The sequence below is a fragment of the Trichoderma aggressivum genome (assembly GCF_033847375.1).
Source record: "Trichoderma aggressivum f. europaeum strain CBS 100526 chromosome Unknown scaffold_035, whole genome shotgun sequence".
NCBI lineage: Eukaryota > Fungi > Ascomycota > Sordariomycetes > Hypocreales > Hypocreaceae > Trichoderma > Trichoderma aggressivum.
This window is the reverse complement of record NW_026946401.1, coordinates 99,761-116,808: the sequence shown is the minus strand read 5'-3', so window position 1 is coordinate 116,808 and position 17,048 is coordinate 99,761. Positions and strand designations below refer to the sequence as shown.

The following is a 17,048-nucleotide window of genomic DNA, read 5'->3' as shown; positions in this document are numbered from 1 at the left end:
GGGGGGGACAACTGAGGAGCGAAATCCTTTAGGCTGATGCAGTCAGCCATGAGGAATGCCCAATAGGAAAATTAGTTTCCAAATAGGTCAACGGATGCTACAACACTAATGAAATGCGCTTGTATGAGTTGTATCATACCAGGTACTTTGATAACCCAATAAGTGAACAATCAGTCAGTTGGTGGTGCAAGCGTAAGACACCATCGCATGGGGGTGGCTAGTTATGGAGGAATCACTGTATAAGCACTCAGATAGACAATAACTGGGGCCGCGTTTTTGTTGTTCTTTGTAGTATAATTTTCACGATACAACAGAAGAGTGATGAACAATATGTAGTGCAGATAATATATGATCCCCGCGTAGCCGGGCACCTTACATACGGTTATACGAGCCTTGCAGCGCTTCTATGCAATCCTACTTCGACCCCACACATAATCAAAATGAGACTGGGCTAGCTTCTAGTCAATGTCATTCTCAGTCTTGACAATGGTTCGTGGGGCGTGCAGTGAGACCACTCGCGTTGTTAAACAAGGCCTTCTTCATCCGATCAATATTATTTGGAATATATTAAATATTGTCGTTAATCTCGTATGTTAGTTACGTCATACAAACTTTCGGAAGATATGATTTGCGTCATTTGTTCTTCTCAGCCTTCAGCCTTTAGTCGTCAGTTGAAATGCTTGTACTTTGACGTCCTTGCACACGGTTTGTTCGTAAATGACCAATACGCGAGGAATTTAATGCATAATCGGCAAAGATTCTAGGCCTAGAGAGTCATAATGTGCCATTAGTCGTTTCAAATTAGATACATAAGCGGGAGTCCTTCCAAGTCAGTCGTACCTGAGTTCGTGCTGTTGAAAATTCCACCCTTTTTCTCATACAACGGCAGATGCCATTCAACTTCAATGCTATGAGCTCACCTCAGAAACTTCGCCTACCGGAAGGTTTACTTACCTCACGCTATGATGAGGGCATAGTTGTCCTTCGTCGTCTCATAGAAGATAACCACAAGCAGAACCGACTGCTGTATAAAGAAGTTCTACACAATCATGTCCAACATGTAAGGCTTATGATGAATTATGCAGATAGACCTAGCAACTAAGTTTGAGTGCCTAGGGCTTGATAGCTGCGTACTGCCTTGGAAGCAGCAGCGCAGGGTTAAGACAACTATTTTCAGAGGAGATAAAGGAACTTGAACCACGCGAAGAGTCCAATGGTGAAAAAATCACGACGGAACTTGTACTTGATGAGCTCTTAGGACATAAAGAGTAAGTTACAATACGAGAGTGTGGACACAAGTCATTAATTAGTGTATAGAAATGAGCTGGATTTTACTATATATTTTGAACAACAACGCTGCAATTCTGGCGTTAATGGACAGGAAGCTTTGCAGTACTGGGTTCTCGATCGGAAGACAGAATTCTTACCAGGCTTTATTGGCGGCTATGCTCATCCACTAATAATGTTTGCTGATGCAGTGGAGCTGGGTAGCTCGATGTTGGCTTTTGATGCCCTTGCTCTCACTGCCACAGACTGGGGCCCCCTAACAACTATAATCACTATGGATCTACCACCGCCGGAGATTTGCCCGAATTCTTTGATGGAGATACTCGATGCAATCCGGAACGACTCTTGTTTTGACCATGTCGTTCCCAGCCCTGGCATTCAGCACATTGCAAAAATTCTCCATTATGGGCCTGCAGCAACAGCAATCATAAGGTACCTAAGTATGGGTAACGAGTATATTCTGCGACCGGAGTTCAATCTCCAACTCACAGAGGAAATGGTAGAGATTGCTATCTATCTTCTCATGTGCACCCATGTTCCTGGAGCACCAGCCTTTGACTTTTATCTGAACCATAATCTGACGTTTGTTAATTGCCTACGTATTCTGCTACCTGTATTTGAACACGCAGATGCAAAGAAAACCCTGTTACGGATATATTGGCTACTAACTATCCTTGCTTTTGTAACACAGGGACGACCAGTGATCAACACAAAATTGATCCAGTCTCGCGATGTAAGGCCTTCACATGCTGATTGGGACGATATAAAGAATGCTGCACTCAATCCGATTGGAACTATGAATCCCAAAAGAATTTTTGATGCTCATTTTCTCAAGGCTGTCCATATTATGCATACATTTGGTTTGGTCATGGAAGATATGGAGCCCCTAGTGCTCGCAGCAGTCCGAAAGTTTGTGGGGGAATTCAATAATTGGGTTGGATTTGGAGCCTCTTAGTATAATGACATTGAAAAGCTAAAGCATCGGCAATTGTTTGACCACATTTGTATAATATTGCTCCAAATCTTGATGCTAAACGTAGTCTTTGCCTTGTATAAGATCCAGACCATAGTGTTATAATGGAGACTGGGAAATTAACTTAACACATGTTTGCATTTCGCTCTTTGTTCATTGGAAGGTTAACATTGTGAATGATACTCCAAGGGTAATTTCACGTTATAGCGATCCAGGGGAATTACTTTCTGCCTATTGCGATATCTAGCAGCCATATGGAAAGAAGATATGCAACGCCCTTGTCTAGAGTCTAGTTGCACTCTTTCCTATAATTGGATGGCCTTTGGAGCGGTATATGTCAAATTAAGCCCCTCGACTTGATTCAGCATATATCCGATGTGTATAGTCTTTTCTAAATGAGACATGGGTAACGTCTTTCCGACCCTGCTGTATCCAAACAGAAGGATGCTGACGATGCAATCGCATCCTTCGATATCCTACTATTGCCTATGCAGTAAGCCTTCAGTAAAAGTGGCAACTCAGTATCATAAAGCGAGATATGGAGTATATTCACACCACAAACAACGTAATGGTTGCATTAGGAAGCGACGGTCTATATGATTGGTCAGGCGCACTGCATCGGAAAGGTCGGCATTTTCTGCATGCCAGTCTCGTATATTCGTCTAGATATCCACACGCCTAAAATAACATACTAAATGTCCTGTAAATTAGCCTGAGCAACTGCATGTAAGCTAGAATAGCATCGCTAAGAAGACCGGCCGAAACCTCGTTTACACTAGAGATGGTATACGGACCACCTAAGTTTGGAGGGTTCTGCAATACATGCGTGGCAAACTATTGGTGCGGTTTAGCTAGGTATATTTATAATATAGGAAGTTGAAAAGCCGAGATAACCGCAGGAATCCATGGAGTTTATCCTGACAATGTAGTACTTTAAGTGATGAGGTTTGCTCTATATACCTAACGTGGGGGCGAGCTTCTAGCCTAGACAGGCATCTCGCCCACTTTTGTGCTAAGCATATAAAAGCCCAAGGACTTGACTTATAAGTTTTTATTCATTTAAAACAAAAAAAAGTGCAGTATTATTACTATCAAGCAAAAACGTCCTTATGGCGGAGATTCGAATCGGAGAGTACCTATTCCGCCGTCTCAAGCAGATGGGCATTGAGACAGCTTTTGGCGTCCCAGGAGGTAATGCAGCCTCAACCAACTCTTGCTCTGCCCAAAAAAGGAATTCTAACACTCTTTTCCGCCGTTTTAGATTATGAACTCGCACTTCTTAACTACGTAGAGCCTTCTGGTCTGAATTGGATCGGCACGCCAAATGAACTAGTCGGAGCCTATGCTGCTGATGGATACGCCCGCCTTAAGGGCGCCGCTGCCCTAGTCACAACTTTTGGGCCGGGAGAGCTGAGTGCTCTCTGTGGACTTGGAGGTTCCTTTTGTGAAATGGTTCCGGTTCTCCATATTGTTGGATACCCGTCGTTTGCAGCTCAAGCAAGCGGCCAGATCTTGCACCATACTCTCGGCGATATGAGCTATGAGTGAGATTTACTTCATGATTCTGAGCAGAGCCTGGTTGCTAAAGTCTTGCAGTCACTATGTCCGCATGTCTTCGGAGCTGTCTTGTGCAACTACTGTTTTGAAGGATCCAAGTAACGCTACCGCTGAAATTGATCGAGTCTTGAATGGTTAGTTTGCACCATCTCATCTCCGAACAGCGCCTGTGGTATACTATACTAAACTCATCCGCCAGCTATGATGTACCTGTCACGTGACCCACTGCACACCTAGCTAGTTATCCTGCCCCTCCCTCTTCTGCTTAGTTCTTCTTCTCTTTATCCTTATCATATCTAGATTTTAGTTATATAGCTTACATCCTGTATTTAAGCCTAGTGCCTTTGGTCTCTTGTGTTCTTCTTCTTTTGTTACTTCCCTTGTGATCCTTTACTTAACCCTTGCTTAATCCCTTATATAGTAGTAATTGCTTAAGCGCTACTGATATTTAATATTAAAATTAACAGCATAGCTCTGTTTAACTATCCCTCCGAAAGCCTTATTAAAGAAAACCCTAAGATTTACCTTACGTATAATTAGGCGTATATTTTATATATATTACGCGTCCTTTAACTACGATTTCTGTTAATAAAAACAGCTGCTTGTCCTAGAGATAAGGGTTATTAAGTATATACTTGCCCTAGTGTTTAACTAACTATAATACTAGTTTATTATACTTTTTCTTTTTAACTAAGGTACCCTTAAATTTATACCTTACTATATTAACTACTTAAAAAATAAGTATAGATAATTTATCTCCTACGCTAAGGCTAAACGCTAAGCTTTATAACTGTAAGTATAAGCTATATAAAATAACCTATATTTAACCCTACCTGCTGCCTTAATAAATTAAGTTATATTATTTGTTAGTAATACTCTTGCTTTTTAATAATTAGCTAAGTATATACCTTCTCCTTCTCCCTTACTTAACCACGCTATACTTTTACCTTAGAGAATATTTAATAAAAGCGTTTTTTTTAAAATAAGCGAATTATAACTAGCCTAGTTTATCTTTTACTTATTCCTATTTAATAATAAAAAATACCCCTACCCCTTTATCTAGGACTAACTTAAACTTTAAAGCCTTTTCTTTAGATATAATAGTGTATTTTTTATTAAATCCCCTATATACTAATAACCTCTCCTTATTAAATCCCCTATGTATTAATAACCTCTGTTTAAAAAAGATACTTATACTACTCTGCTTATACTCTTTAGCTAAATAGCTAGTAGGGATAGTATAAACTTACTTACCCTTACTAAAGTTATAATTATTAATATTCCCCCTTTAGTTTTATCTTAGTTTTAAAAGAAATATTCCCTAAAGGGTATATTTTTTAATAATATTATTATAGCTATTACTAAAGTAAAACCTAATTATTTTCTTAGATATATACTATAGCTATAGCTATTTTTAACTACCCCCCTACCTTTAACCTCTGGTAGTATAGCCCCCTTAACTTATTAAAAAATAAGCGGGAATACTGTAACTAATATAGTAGTCCCTGCTAAAAAAAATACTCCTTAGTATAAAACCCTAAACCCTTTGGCTACTTTTTACACTTAGAAATAATATATAAATAATACTGCCTTAATTAATTTTATAGCTAGGGAGATTACTATTAGTTACTATATTATACTAAAGCTAAGTTTTATAACTAGTATTACTTAGACTGCGGCTGTTATACTAAGAGTTTAGCTATAATAGAAACGTTAAATATTAAACGCTAAGATTTATAGATAAATATATAACGCGAGATCCCCCTTAATAAACTATATTGCTTTTAAAACTATAGTTAATTAATTTAAGAATAAATTAATTATTAAAGGGTTAAACTTACCGCTATATCCTCCGTAACCTTTAATAATACCATTAGCGTAACTACTTAAAAAGCCTTAGGCTCCCTAGGAATAGAATTATTCTAAAGTAAGAGACCGCTAGTAAACGGAGGAACTATTACCTTCCCCTAACTAATAATAATAATAAAGGGCGCTATCCTTAACGCACTTCTTAATAACTATATACTAGTAATTTTTTAAGGCTAAGATACTAGCCTTAGATATATTAAAGATTTTTATTACTGTGTATATTAGTTAGTTAAAATAGCTGGCTATTACTTATGGCGAGGATATAGTGTTAGAAAATATAATCCTAGGCCTATTATCCTAACCTACTTTAGATAAATATTATTAATTCTAGTTGCTTAATTATAAAACTTATTATTATTTAGCTATAAACCTTAATATATAAAAAAACCTCCTTTATTAATAATTTAAAAAGGATTATAATACCTTTATAGTTAAAGTAAATAACCTAAAGTATTTTTTCGCTAATAAATATAAGCTATTATTATAAGAGTATATTAACCGCAAGCTTGCGTTATATAATAAAGCCAGAGATATAAATAAGGATGCAAAAGCCTAAAAACTTATCCTAAGCACTAATCCCACTTTGTTTAAGCTTATTAATATTAACCTAGACTATATTATAGTAAACTGCGTTAAATAATAGCTTACTCTTTAAGAATAGATAGCCTAATAAGACTAGAATGCCTAGTATTAAGCTACTGCTATAATAGAGTAATAGCTTAAAGACCTTACGCATTAGCTTAAGGAACTCTGGGAAAAAGGCTTTAATTTACGTAATATATAGCGCCCTAGCTACTATAACCGCGGGGATTACTATAATTAGTTATAAAAGGCCTAACGTTATGATTTATTTAATAATTAATATAAATTAATAAATAACCGCAGTTATTATAAGTCTTTTAGCAGTTATAACTAAGCTTTAAGTAATTAATATTATAACCAGTTTGATTATTATAATTAAGCTTAATAGGACTGTTATTATAATAGTAACTTAATAGACTGTAATTATAATAGATATTTTATTTATAAATAATCCTGCCCTAGATAATAGAATAGAGATTACTATTAAGATTAATTCTGTTGCGAGGATTAGTAACCTCCTAATACTAGGAATACTAGTTATACCCCCCCGAGGCCTAACGGAGTTATTAAAGATTAAAATAAGGAGTAGGATTAATAAAGAACGTAAGTGGTTAAAGCTTATTTTACTACTGTGTTTTTTAATAATAATTTAAGATATATTAAAGACTTAATAGATCTTAATAACTAATGCTTGCCTAATTAATGTAAAAATTCCTACTTTTTAACTTTACTACTGCTAAAGGAGCTAATAAACTAGCTTAGTAATAGTACATAGGGATTACTTTACTAAATATAAAATATAGGCCTTTATTATATAATATATCTATAGAAATATAATAATTATTATTATCTTTTACTTAACTAGTTATTATTATAAATAAAGAAGTTTTGCCTTATTTATAAGCTTTTCCTATAATATTATAAAGAAACCCTTTATATAATTTATAAGCTTATTTTATTTTAATACCTAGCACGTTAATAAATAAAGTAGCGGATATACTGCTGCACGTATACGCTAAATTAACTATTATAAGAACCTTAGACTAAATAGTTTTTAATTTATAGACTTATACTTAGCTATAAGTTATATATTTTACGCTAACTACTTACACAAAGGCACTAATTAACATTGCCTTACCTATTTCTATAGTAAATAAGGCTTACTTATATTACTATTTTACTTATAAAGAAATATATATACTATATTATTTTATTTCTATTAGCAGGATTAAACAGGGTAGCCCTAAGTTAGCTATAACTATAGAACTACTACTACGTTTTTAAACTATAAATAGCTTAGCTACTGAATTTAAAGCTTTTTACTTAATTATAAATTCTCTTGCTTATAGTCTCCTACTAGGAGTCCCCTTTCTTTATTTTAATTATTTATATATTTAGTAGGGTAAGGATATTAAAGCTAATTATCTTAATGTAAGTAACAGCAGGCTTATACCTATATCCTTACTATCTTACTCCTAAAACCTTTTATTTATAATATTTATACTAAGAGTAAAATAAGACTTTATATTATACCTAAGGAAAGGATTTAATATACTTATATAGTATAAAAAAAAACTCCCTGTAACTACTTATAAATACTACCTTAACCCTGCTGTATATACTAATTAAACACAGGAGGTATATACTTATTTACTATATTATATAATTATAAGTTATAAAAACTGTTTATTGCTTTTAAACTTTAGAATAATACTTATTTATATACATAAGGGAATATACTTAGGAAAGTTATACCTTATATAAACTACCTATATAAAATATATTTTTTAAATAGACCCTTAAGCTGCTATTACCTTAGCGGACCTGCTAAATAATAACATCCTGCTTAAAAAGCCTAAAAACCTAAAATTTAAAAATAGCTACCCCTTTTACTTACTAACCTTAGGCGCTAATAAAATTAATTTATTAAAAGCAGATATATTTAATTACTGGGGACCTAATTTCCAGCAGAAAGTAACTAATATTTTAAGATTATACTTAGAACTTTTTTAAGATAACCTAGGTTATTTTAATAATAGTATTAAAATACTAGTCCTCTTTAAAAAAAGCGTGGATACCTTAGACCTGCTGTAATGCCCTTTTAGACTCTTATGGCGTAATTAAGAAGCTATAAATAGTATCCTTAATCCTTTTAAAAAAGCTGGAATTATTAAAGATATATTATTAAAATAACCCTGTAAAGCCTTATTACTAGCTTTTATAATCTAGTAAAATAATAAACTGCGCTTAGTTATAGACCTCTAATGCGTTAATATAAAGTTATATATAGACGCTTACTTATTGCTATAATAGGATAATATTCTTAGTTGCTTATAGGGAAGTGTTATATTTACTATTATAAATATTACTAAAGGATTCTTCTAATAGCTGTTAATTAAAGAGGATTATTAAAAAACAGCCTTTATTACTTTATACTGCAGCTATAAATATTTAATAGTAAGTACTATAGGCCTTGCGATAAGCCCCTCCTTTTTTTAATACTAAATAAAGACTTTTCTAAGGGATTACCTTTGGAAATTTATATTAGTTTATATAAATAATATTATTATTTTCTTATGTACTACTGATAAATACCTTAAATACCTTAACCTATATTTTTTTATTCTTACTAAATTAGGTTATATTATATTATTAACTAAATATTACTTTATATAACTAGGTCTATAGGCTTTAGGCTACTATATTTTAAAATTAAGCTTAAGTATACTAAAGGAGAAAATAAAAGCTATTTATAACTTAGTAGTACTATTAAACCTTTAAAACTTAGAGACTAGTCTAGGCCTTATAAATTACTACTGTAACTTTATAGCCTAATATATATATATTATAGACCTATTACAGAAAATCAAGGCTATTAGTTTTTAGTACGCCTTAACTAAATATCCTAAATATATAACTTATACTAACTATACTATACTACCTTTACTAGCTAAACTTAAAAAAAAAAACTCTATTAAAGCTTAAAAGAGAGAAAATACCTAAATAAATAAAGTTAATAAATATAAATATTAGCTTTAAGAGGAAGTAAAAATTACTTAGTAAATACTAAAAGATAAATTATATAAAGCTATTAAATTAGCCTTTCTAAATTATAATTTACTTTTTAAGCTATATATAGACAGAAGTAAATAACATAGGTTTAGCGTTATATTATACTAAAAATAACCCAACAGCATTCTCTATCTAGTCCTATTTCTCTTAAAAATATTATTAAATACTAAATAAAACTATAAATCTACTAAGCTAAAGATAGCTGCTTTAGTATAAGCTTTATAAAAACTATAATATATACTAAACTATATATAAATTAATATTATTATAAACTATATTACTATTAAAGATTGTTTTTAAAGTATAAGTTTTAGTAAACCTAAAGGCAAGTATAGACTTATTAATTAATATTTATTTCTTAAAAAATAGAAACCTTAAATAATTATCTAGCACTAAGCTAGTAAAAAGCACGTTAATGCTAACGCTTTATTTTAATTACTTATTATAAGTAATAAAACTAAAGACGTAATAGTTATTATAAGAAGTTAAGCTAAAAAGAATAATAAAACTATATAATTAGTAGCTAAGGGACTATTTACATTTATAAATATACTAAAGCTATTTACTTTAGTAATAATAAGAGAAACTATTATTATACCCTAGCTAAAGAAACCAGAATTACTAACGCTAGAATACTTTTTTAATAAGGCCTTTTATAAAAAAATAATTAACAGTATAATTAATAATAAAACATTTTATAAAATATATAAGTAAATAATTAAATAAATAGTATATAGAGATTCTCCCTAACTCCTATAGTTTAATATATATACTTTTACTAAGCTGCTTTACTATAACACTAACGCCTATTAAAAACTATATTTATTATTAGTATTTATTAATAAAGTATATACTATAGTTTATTAGGCTTACGCTTATTTTAGACTATACTAAGGATTTAAAATACTCTATAAAATATTTTTCTTTACTAATATATAACGTTAACTAATTAGCTATATTTTATAATACCCTAAATATACTAAGGCAAAGCCCTAAAAAAGCTTACTATACAAAGACCTTTAACTAGTTATAATACTATAAATATCCCTCTTAACCCTCTGTCTTAATTTTATTACCAGCCTGCTAATATTATAAAATAGTAATAATATAATATTATTAATAATAAATAAGTTTACTAAGTTTATCTATAGCCTTATTAAATAAATAAATTAGACTGCTAAATAATAAGTAAACGCCTACCTTACTTTTATATATTTAGATTAGGGATTACTATATATATTTATATATAATATTAATTTAAAACTAGTATTATATTTATAATAATTCTTATACACAGTTGCTAAAGTTTAAATATATATAAGCGCAGCCTATTATTAATAGGCTAATAGTTAATTAGAAAGAACTATTTAAATAATTATATATACTTTATAGACGCTACTGGAAGTAAAATATAATTAAGGGCATTAGCCTAAATTATTACCCCACGTCCTATATAGCCTAAATATATTAATTTACTTAACTATAATATACTCTTTATTTAAATTATTATATAGAAGATAAGCCTTATATTTCTTAATCTACGCTAAAGATAAAGGTCCTATTAATAAATATACTCTGCGTTACTAAGATATATACTAAGACACCTAGGATATTATATAGCTAATAATAGCCTAAATAAAAACTTATTATAATTAAAAGTATATTACACTACCTGCGCTAAAAGAAGGAGATCTTATATACGTTAAATTAGCAAAAGTAGGCAATCTGGGATACTACTTATAAGGGTAAAGTAAATTATTACACTAATAAACCAGTCTATTCGCCATAATTAAGAAAATCAGCCAGCTACGCTATAAGTTACAGCTTTTAGACTACCTTTAATAAAAAAACAATTTTAGTATTAAGTATCTTAAACCAGCTGTGTAAGAAATAAAATAACTAGAGCCTCTAGGACCCTTGTGCGCGAACGGCCTAGAAAAATATATTATTAAAAATATTATTAAATAATAAATATATTATAAAGTAAATAAATTTAAAGTATAATAGCTAGGTTACCCTAAGACTATATAGGAACTATAATCTACATTAGAACTTAATATTCCCTAACTACTAGTGAAATTTAAATCCACGCGCAGCAACTTTACTTATCCCTAAAGGACTTAGGGGTTTAGTAACCTTTATTAAACGCCAGTATTATTAATTAATTTATTTTTGTAAAGCGTTTTTTAACCCTAACTACTACCTACTTAGGACCCACTTTACGTATAACCTTAATATATTTAAGAAACCCCGCCTATATATTTTTCCATAAAGAACTTTTATATATCTATAAAAAATCTCCTTATACTATTATATTTTATTTTTTACGCCTCCGTAACCTTTATATCACAGACTTTTTCTTATATATTAATAATATATTACCTTATCTATAACATAGCTATACCCCTTTTATCTTATTACTATTATTATTAGCCTACTATAAATTAAACTAATAATAGCTATAACTAATAATGTATTAGAGAATACCTTATCTAAGATAGAACTAATCCCTATTTAAGAAAATAACGCTAGTGCCCCTAAAAAATAAGAATCCCCTGTAATTAAAAAATAAATCTAAGCTATTATTACTATAATTACTAAAGCTAAAATTACCCTAATAATTACCTTATTTAGTAATAACGCTGCTATTATAAGTAAAAACTAGCCTAAGGAGTATACACTTAGTAATTTTAATATTCTATAAAACCCATAAGGTATTATTATAGCTAGAGAGGACTTAACCCTTTTAATAACCTATAACTTAGCCTTAGCCACAGCTGGTTAATTAAGCGTTTTATTTAAAGTTAATAATACTTAACTGCCTAGCTTCTATTATAAATATATTAAATATATTAGTAAGAATAGTATATTCCCTAGCCTTTGCGTAGAAATTAAGCTATAATAAGGCATAAATACTAAGAGTATACTTATAGTAAAGTATATTATATAAAACAGAGAGTAAAACTATATATTTACCTTTTTTAATATTACTATATTTAGACTAAGTGAAGTTATTTAAATAAATAGTTACCTTATTAATAATATAGCTATGGTAAATTAATACTTTACACCTAGAACTACCTCTTTTCCTAGAGTAGTTATTACTATTTACTAGAATAATAAATACTATAACCTTTTTTCTAGCTTAAAAGCAACCTTATAGCTAGTAAAATATATTAGGATCTTTATAAAAGCCTTTACTTATGCCTTACTAATAGTAAAAGCCTCTGATACTACCGCTGTCTACCCACTAGCGTTTTAGAATTAACTCCTTAATTTCCCTAAGTTATTATAAAAGGTTATATAAAATATATAAGAGTAACTTACTAACTTATTAAAAAATAAAGCTACTATTATATAGTTTTTTATATTTACTATATTAACTAATTAAGAGTCTTGCTAAGAGTATTTTAAAACCCTTAATCTCTAATATAATTTTTATTATACTTTTATATATTTATGCAGGGTAGGAAATACTAATAATTTAAACTATAATAATATTATACTTAATACTATTACTAGAGATTCCCTTATAAATAAGCCTGTATATGCGTTTATATTACGTAATAAGTAAATAGTCTCCCTTATTATAGGCGTAGTTAATAAAGTAATATAATTAACTAAATAGGCTATTAACTACTCTTAAATACTATATTACGCAGGTATATTCCCCTTCCTAGGATTAAAGTAGACTAAATAAGACGCAGACGTAGATATATATAATATTATTATAAATAGTAAACCGCAAGTGTATATTATTACTATTAGGCTTAACTAGAAGATAAAGCAAGAGTAACTGCCTAATATTAGCTTAAGCGCCCGCCTGTTTCTTAGCGCAGTGTAGTTATTTTATAAAATACTAGACTTTAAGCTCTTTATTAGTTAAATTTAGTTAATTACTACTGCTATATAAGATAAGCTATATAAGGCACTTATTAAAGGTAAGAATGCTAAGGATAATGCTTAAAAGTGGCTTAATAAGCTTTATAATCGCAAGGTAATAAAAAAATAAATTAGCGTCTAGCAGAATATTATTAATACTATTATAAATAAAACCTACCTATATGTTATAGTAGAAAAGCTTTTTAAATATATCTTTAAAGTCTTAGAGAATATTATTTAGTAAATACCTTTAGTAAATAATAAATTCTGTTATTTATTAAAGGCAGAGATAGTTACTATAGAACTTTACTTAATAATTACGGAGGATAAACCCGCTTACTATAAATGTATTTAAGTATAGCTAGGTAAATAATGTAATATAATATGCCCTAAAGTTAATTAAGTCTAAGGTAAATTATAGAGAGCTACTTGCCTTAATATACCTATGGGAATTTAATTTAATATTGCGATTTTTTACGCGGAAGTGCCCTATTAGCCTAACTAGCCCTATGGCCTAAAAGCACTTCCTATAATAATTATATTACCTACTATATTTACGCCTATAAGCCTCTAGAACTACTAGAATAACTTTACACGTCTGAATATAATATAATATATTATAGCCAGAATAGAGTATAACGTTAATAATAAGTCTACTTATTTTAAAACAGGAGCTGTCTATTATATAAATAATATTAGTAATTTATCTTAGGCTGCTAAATAATAGTTATTTATATAAGCCTTTAAAAATAAATAAATAGGTTATTAACTTAACCTCTTAAAAATGTTTCCTAGTATTAAAGATTATATATTACTTAGTTATTTCTCTAAATAGTATAAAAAGGTTATCTAAAGCTTATTTATAACTAACCTTAGTAAGGTTTTTATTACTAGTAGCCCTAGCTTAAGGAAGTTTACTTTTGCCACTAAATTAGTAAGCGTAGTATTAAATAAAGGCGTTACTAATATAATAACTACCCTTACTGCCAAAGTACTTAAGAAGTAGAATAAGGAGAACTAAGTAATAGACCCTATAGGCAACCTGCCTAATAATAATAAAAATACTACTACCTTAGATAAGCTGCCTAATAATAATAAAAATACTACTGCCTTAAATAAAGTTAAAAATAATAAGGCTAAGAATAGTAAGGCTAAGAATAGCAAGGCTGATAATAGCGAGGCTAAGAATAAACAGTCTAATACCTAGGCCTCTTTAAATAATACTGTTAACACCTAGGCCTCTTTAAATAATACTATTAATACTTAGGAATCTATGGATAACTAAGGAGCCGCTAATAAATCCTAGGATATACTTTATAAAAAAATAAATATAACTAACGCCCTGCCTTAATATATAATAGTACTATAAACAGCCCCTTAAAATACTTAAGTTGCAGACGCTATTAAATACCTTAAGTAACTAATACTAAATAAAATTATTATTTAAATTTATATATAGGAAGTGGAACTTAAATACTTTATAAGCCCTAAGACTTAAGTTACTAAGGTAATAAAAATTACGGAGGATATAACTAATGCCTAAAAATACCTAGTAGGTTTTATAAACTAATATTATTATATTAGATTTACTAAATAAAGCCCTGCTGCTAACTTATATTCCCTATTATCTTAACTTAGAGTAATGGTTTAATTTAACTGCTAGATGTATGCAGAAACTATTACAGTATAGGAAATATATACAGAGGATTCTATTACCTACTAGGTTAATCTTACTAACTATAAAAGAAATACTTACACTTTTATAAAGAAATTTATATATTTAGTATATATAATTACTAGAACTCCGGTTATATTAATAAATCTCTTTAACTATTTTTTATTAAACCCAGAGGTCTTAAAACTAGCTTTAGTTATTATTAATAAGGCTAGTTAACTTATAAAGGTAATAACGCTTATCCCTTTTGCCTAATATTCTAATACGCCTATTATATTTATTAGTAATACTAAATAATTTAGGCCTATAGCTGCTACTACTAATAATAAAGAATATAAGGCCTTATTTATAAAATAAAAATAATATAGCCTCCTAAAATAAGTCTAAAATATAGAATATATTAATTTTATATTATTTATAAATTACTAAGCTTACGGTAATATATATAATTAGGTACGCGGAGCCCTATATATATTTAATATAAAGATAGTTAATAAGAAAAACGGATACTCTACTATTATCCACCAGTGGGTGCTTAATAAAATTAAGAGAAGCTACTGTTAAAATATATAGCTAATTATAAATATAATCTTTATTAATGTAGATAATGGCTAAGAGAAGAAATAAAATATTTTATATATTAACTTAACTAACGCCTGCTTTATTATAAAGCTTATCTTGTGACTAGCAGTATTAGTACCTCTGTTTTCAGCAGATTTATATATAGCTAACTATTTTAATATAATTAGCTATTATAAGAGTTACTTAAAGAGGTTTAAGGTAGAAAACACTAGTGTAAAAGATATTATTTATATATATACCTAGGGATATATCTTAGTTATTATAAAATATAGTAAATAAAAACGCCTACTAGAGTAAACCCTTTTTAAACTCCCTAAGGCTAAAGTTCCCTGCGGATTAGTCTTAGTTTAGACTATAGATAACTTACTTAGCCACTAGGCTAAAGTAGTAATCTATAATCTTATATATATAAAGAAACTTAGCTTCTTAGTTAAAAATAAATACTTAGTAGTTATAATAATATAAGCTAGGGTATTTATAATAATAGTTAGTAAGGCTAAGATTATTAAAGGTAAGAATGCCTATTCCCTTAATAGCTTTTATAAATACCTTAAAGGCTATAATACTATCCTTAAGGTTACTAGATAGAATAAATTTTACAATATTTGCCTAATACCCAGTTATTATTAGATAAACTGCTAGGCAACTATAGTTTACTATAACTATAACAGAGATTACGTAGGTTAACGCTACCTGGATATTAGAAATATACTAATTATAGACTTAGTAGTTTTTTAAAATATTCCCCTTTTAGATAATATTTATTAAGGAGTATTTTCTTTAATTAAGTTTAGAAAGCTACTATAGTTAGTTAAGAAAATAAAAGCTGAATAATAGTAGATAAAGGATATAGCTATTATTAACGCATATATAGCCTATATATAAAAGCTTACTGCTAAATACTAAAGCTATTGTAAAGGCTTAGAATAACCTGCGATTATAATTAATTAATTTAAGCAGGTATTTATACCTAACCCTTTGCTATTTATAAAGAAAGTTACTGCGCCTAATGCTTTATAGAGAAATAATAATAAGGAATTTAATAAATCTAAAATTAAGCCCGCTAACTAAGTAAAATTCTAGGCAGCCTAGGATTAAATAGTAAAAAAGTAAGGGAAAATAAAATAAAAGGATAGAATAGGAGGATAACTTACGTAGGATTATACTATAGTTAAGGATTTGTTTATTACTTATTTAAGCTATTTTTCCTTTATTTTTCTTTTAAGTTAGGGATTTCCTTTGTTTTTTTTTTAAGTCTAAAAGTTAAAAAAAGGAATTTTACGCATTAGATTTACGCTAAGGAATAGTTATAAATTTTATAATAAGGATATTATAATTATTTTTATCAGGGGGTTGTTATATAACCTACTATACACCTAGCTAGTTATCCTGCCCCTCCCTCTTCTGCTTAGTTCTTCTTCTCTTTATCCTTATTACATCTAGATTTTAGTTATATAGTTTATATCCTGTATTTAAGCCTAGTGCCTTTGGTCTCTTGTGTTCTTTTTCTTTCGTTGCTTCCCTCGTGATCCTTTGCTTGACCCTCGCTTAATCCCTCACAGTACCACT

The 17,048-nt window shown here is 29.6% G+C and overlaps 2 protein-coding genes across 2 annotated transcripts; both read left to right on the top strand.

The window, feature by feature from the left end:
* Window positions 1-889: 889 nt before the first annotated feature.
* Window positions 890-2,242, top strand: Triagg1_7690 (uncharacterized protein; the record flags this gene model as incomplete). The annotated part of the gene is made up of 3 exons (XM_062902453.1): window positions 890-1,060; window positions 1,117-1,268; window positions 1,318-2,242. 3 exons carry the CDS (start codon window positions 890-892, stop codon window positions 2,240-2,242), a joined length of 1,248 nt encoding a protein of 415 aa, XP_062753276.1.
* A 1,127-nt stretch (window positions 2,243-3,369) lies between these two features.
* Window positions 3,370-4,054, top strand: Triagg1_7689 (uncharacterized protein; the record flags this gene model as incomplete). Its single annotated transcript, XM_062902452.1, has 4 exons — window positions 3,370-3,451; window positions 3,522-3,804; window positions 3,857-3,951; window positions 4,017-4,054. 4 exons carry the CDS (start codon window positions 3,370-3,372, stop codon window positions 4,052-4,054), a joined length of 498 nt encoding a protein of 165 aa, XP_062753275.1.
* Between the last annotated feature and the right edge of the window lie 12,994 nt (window positions 4,055-17,048).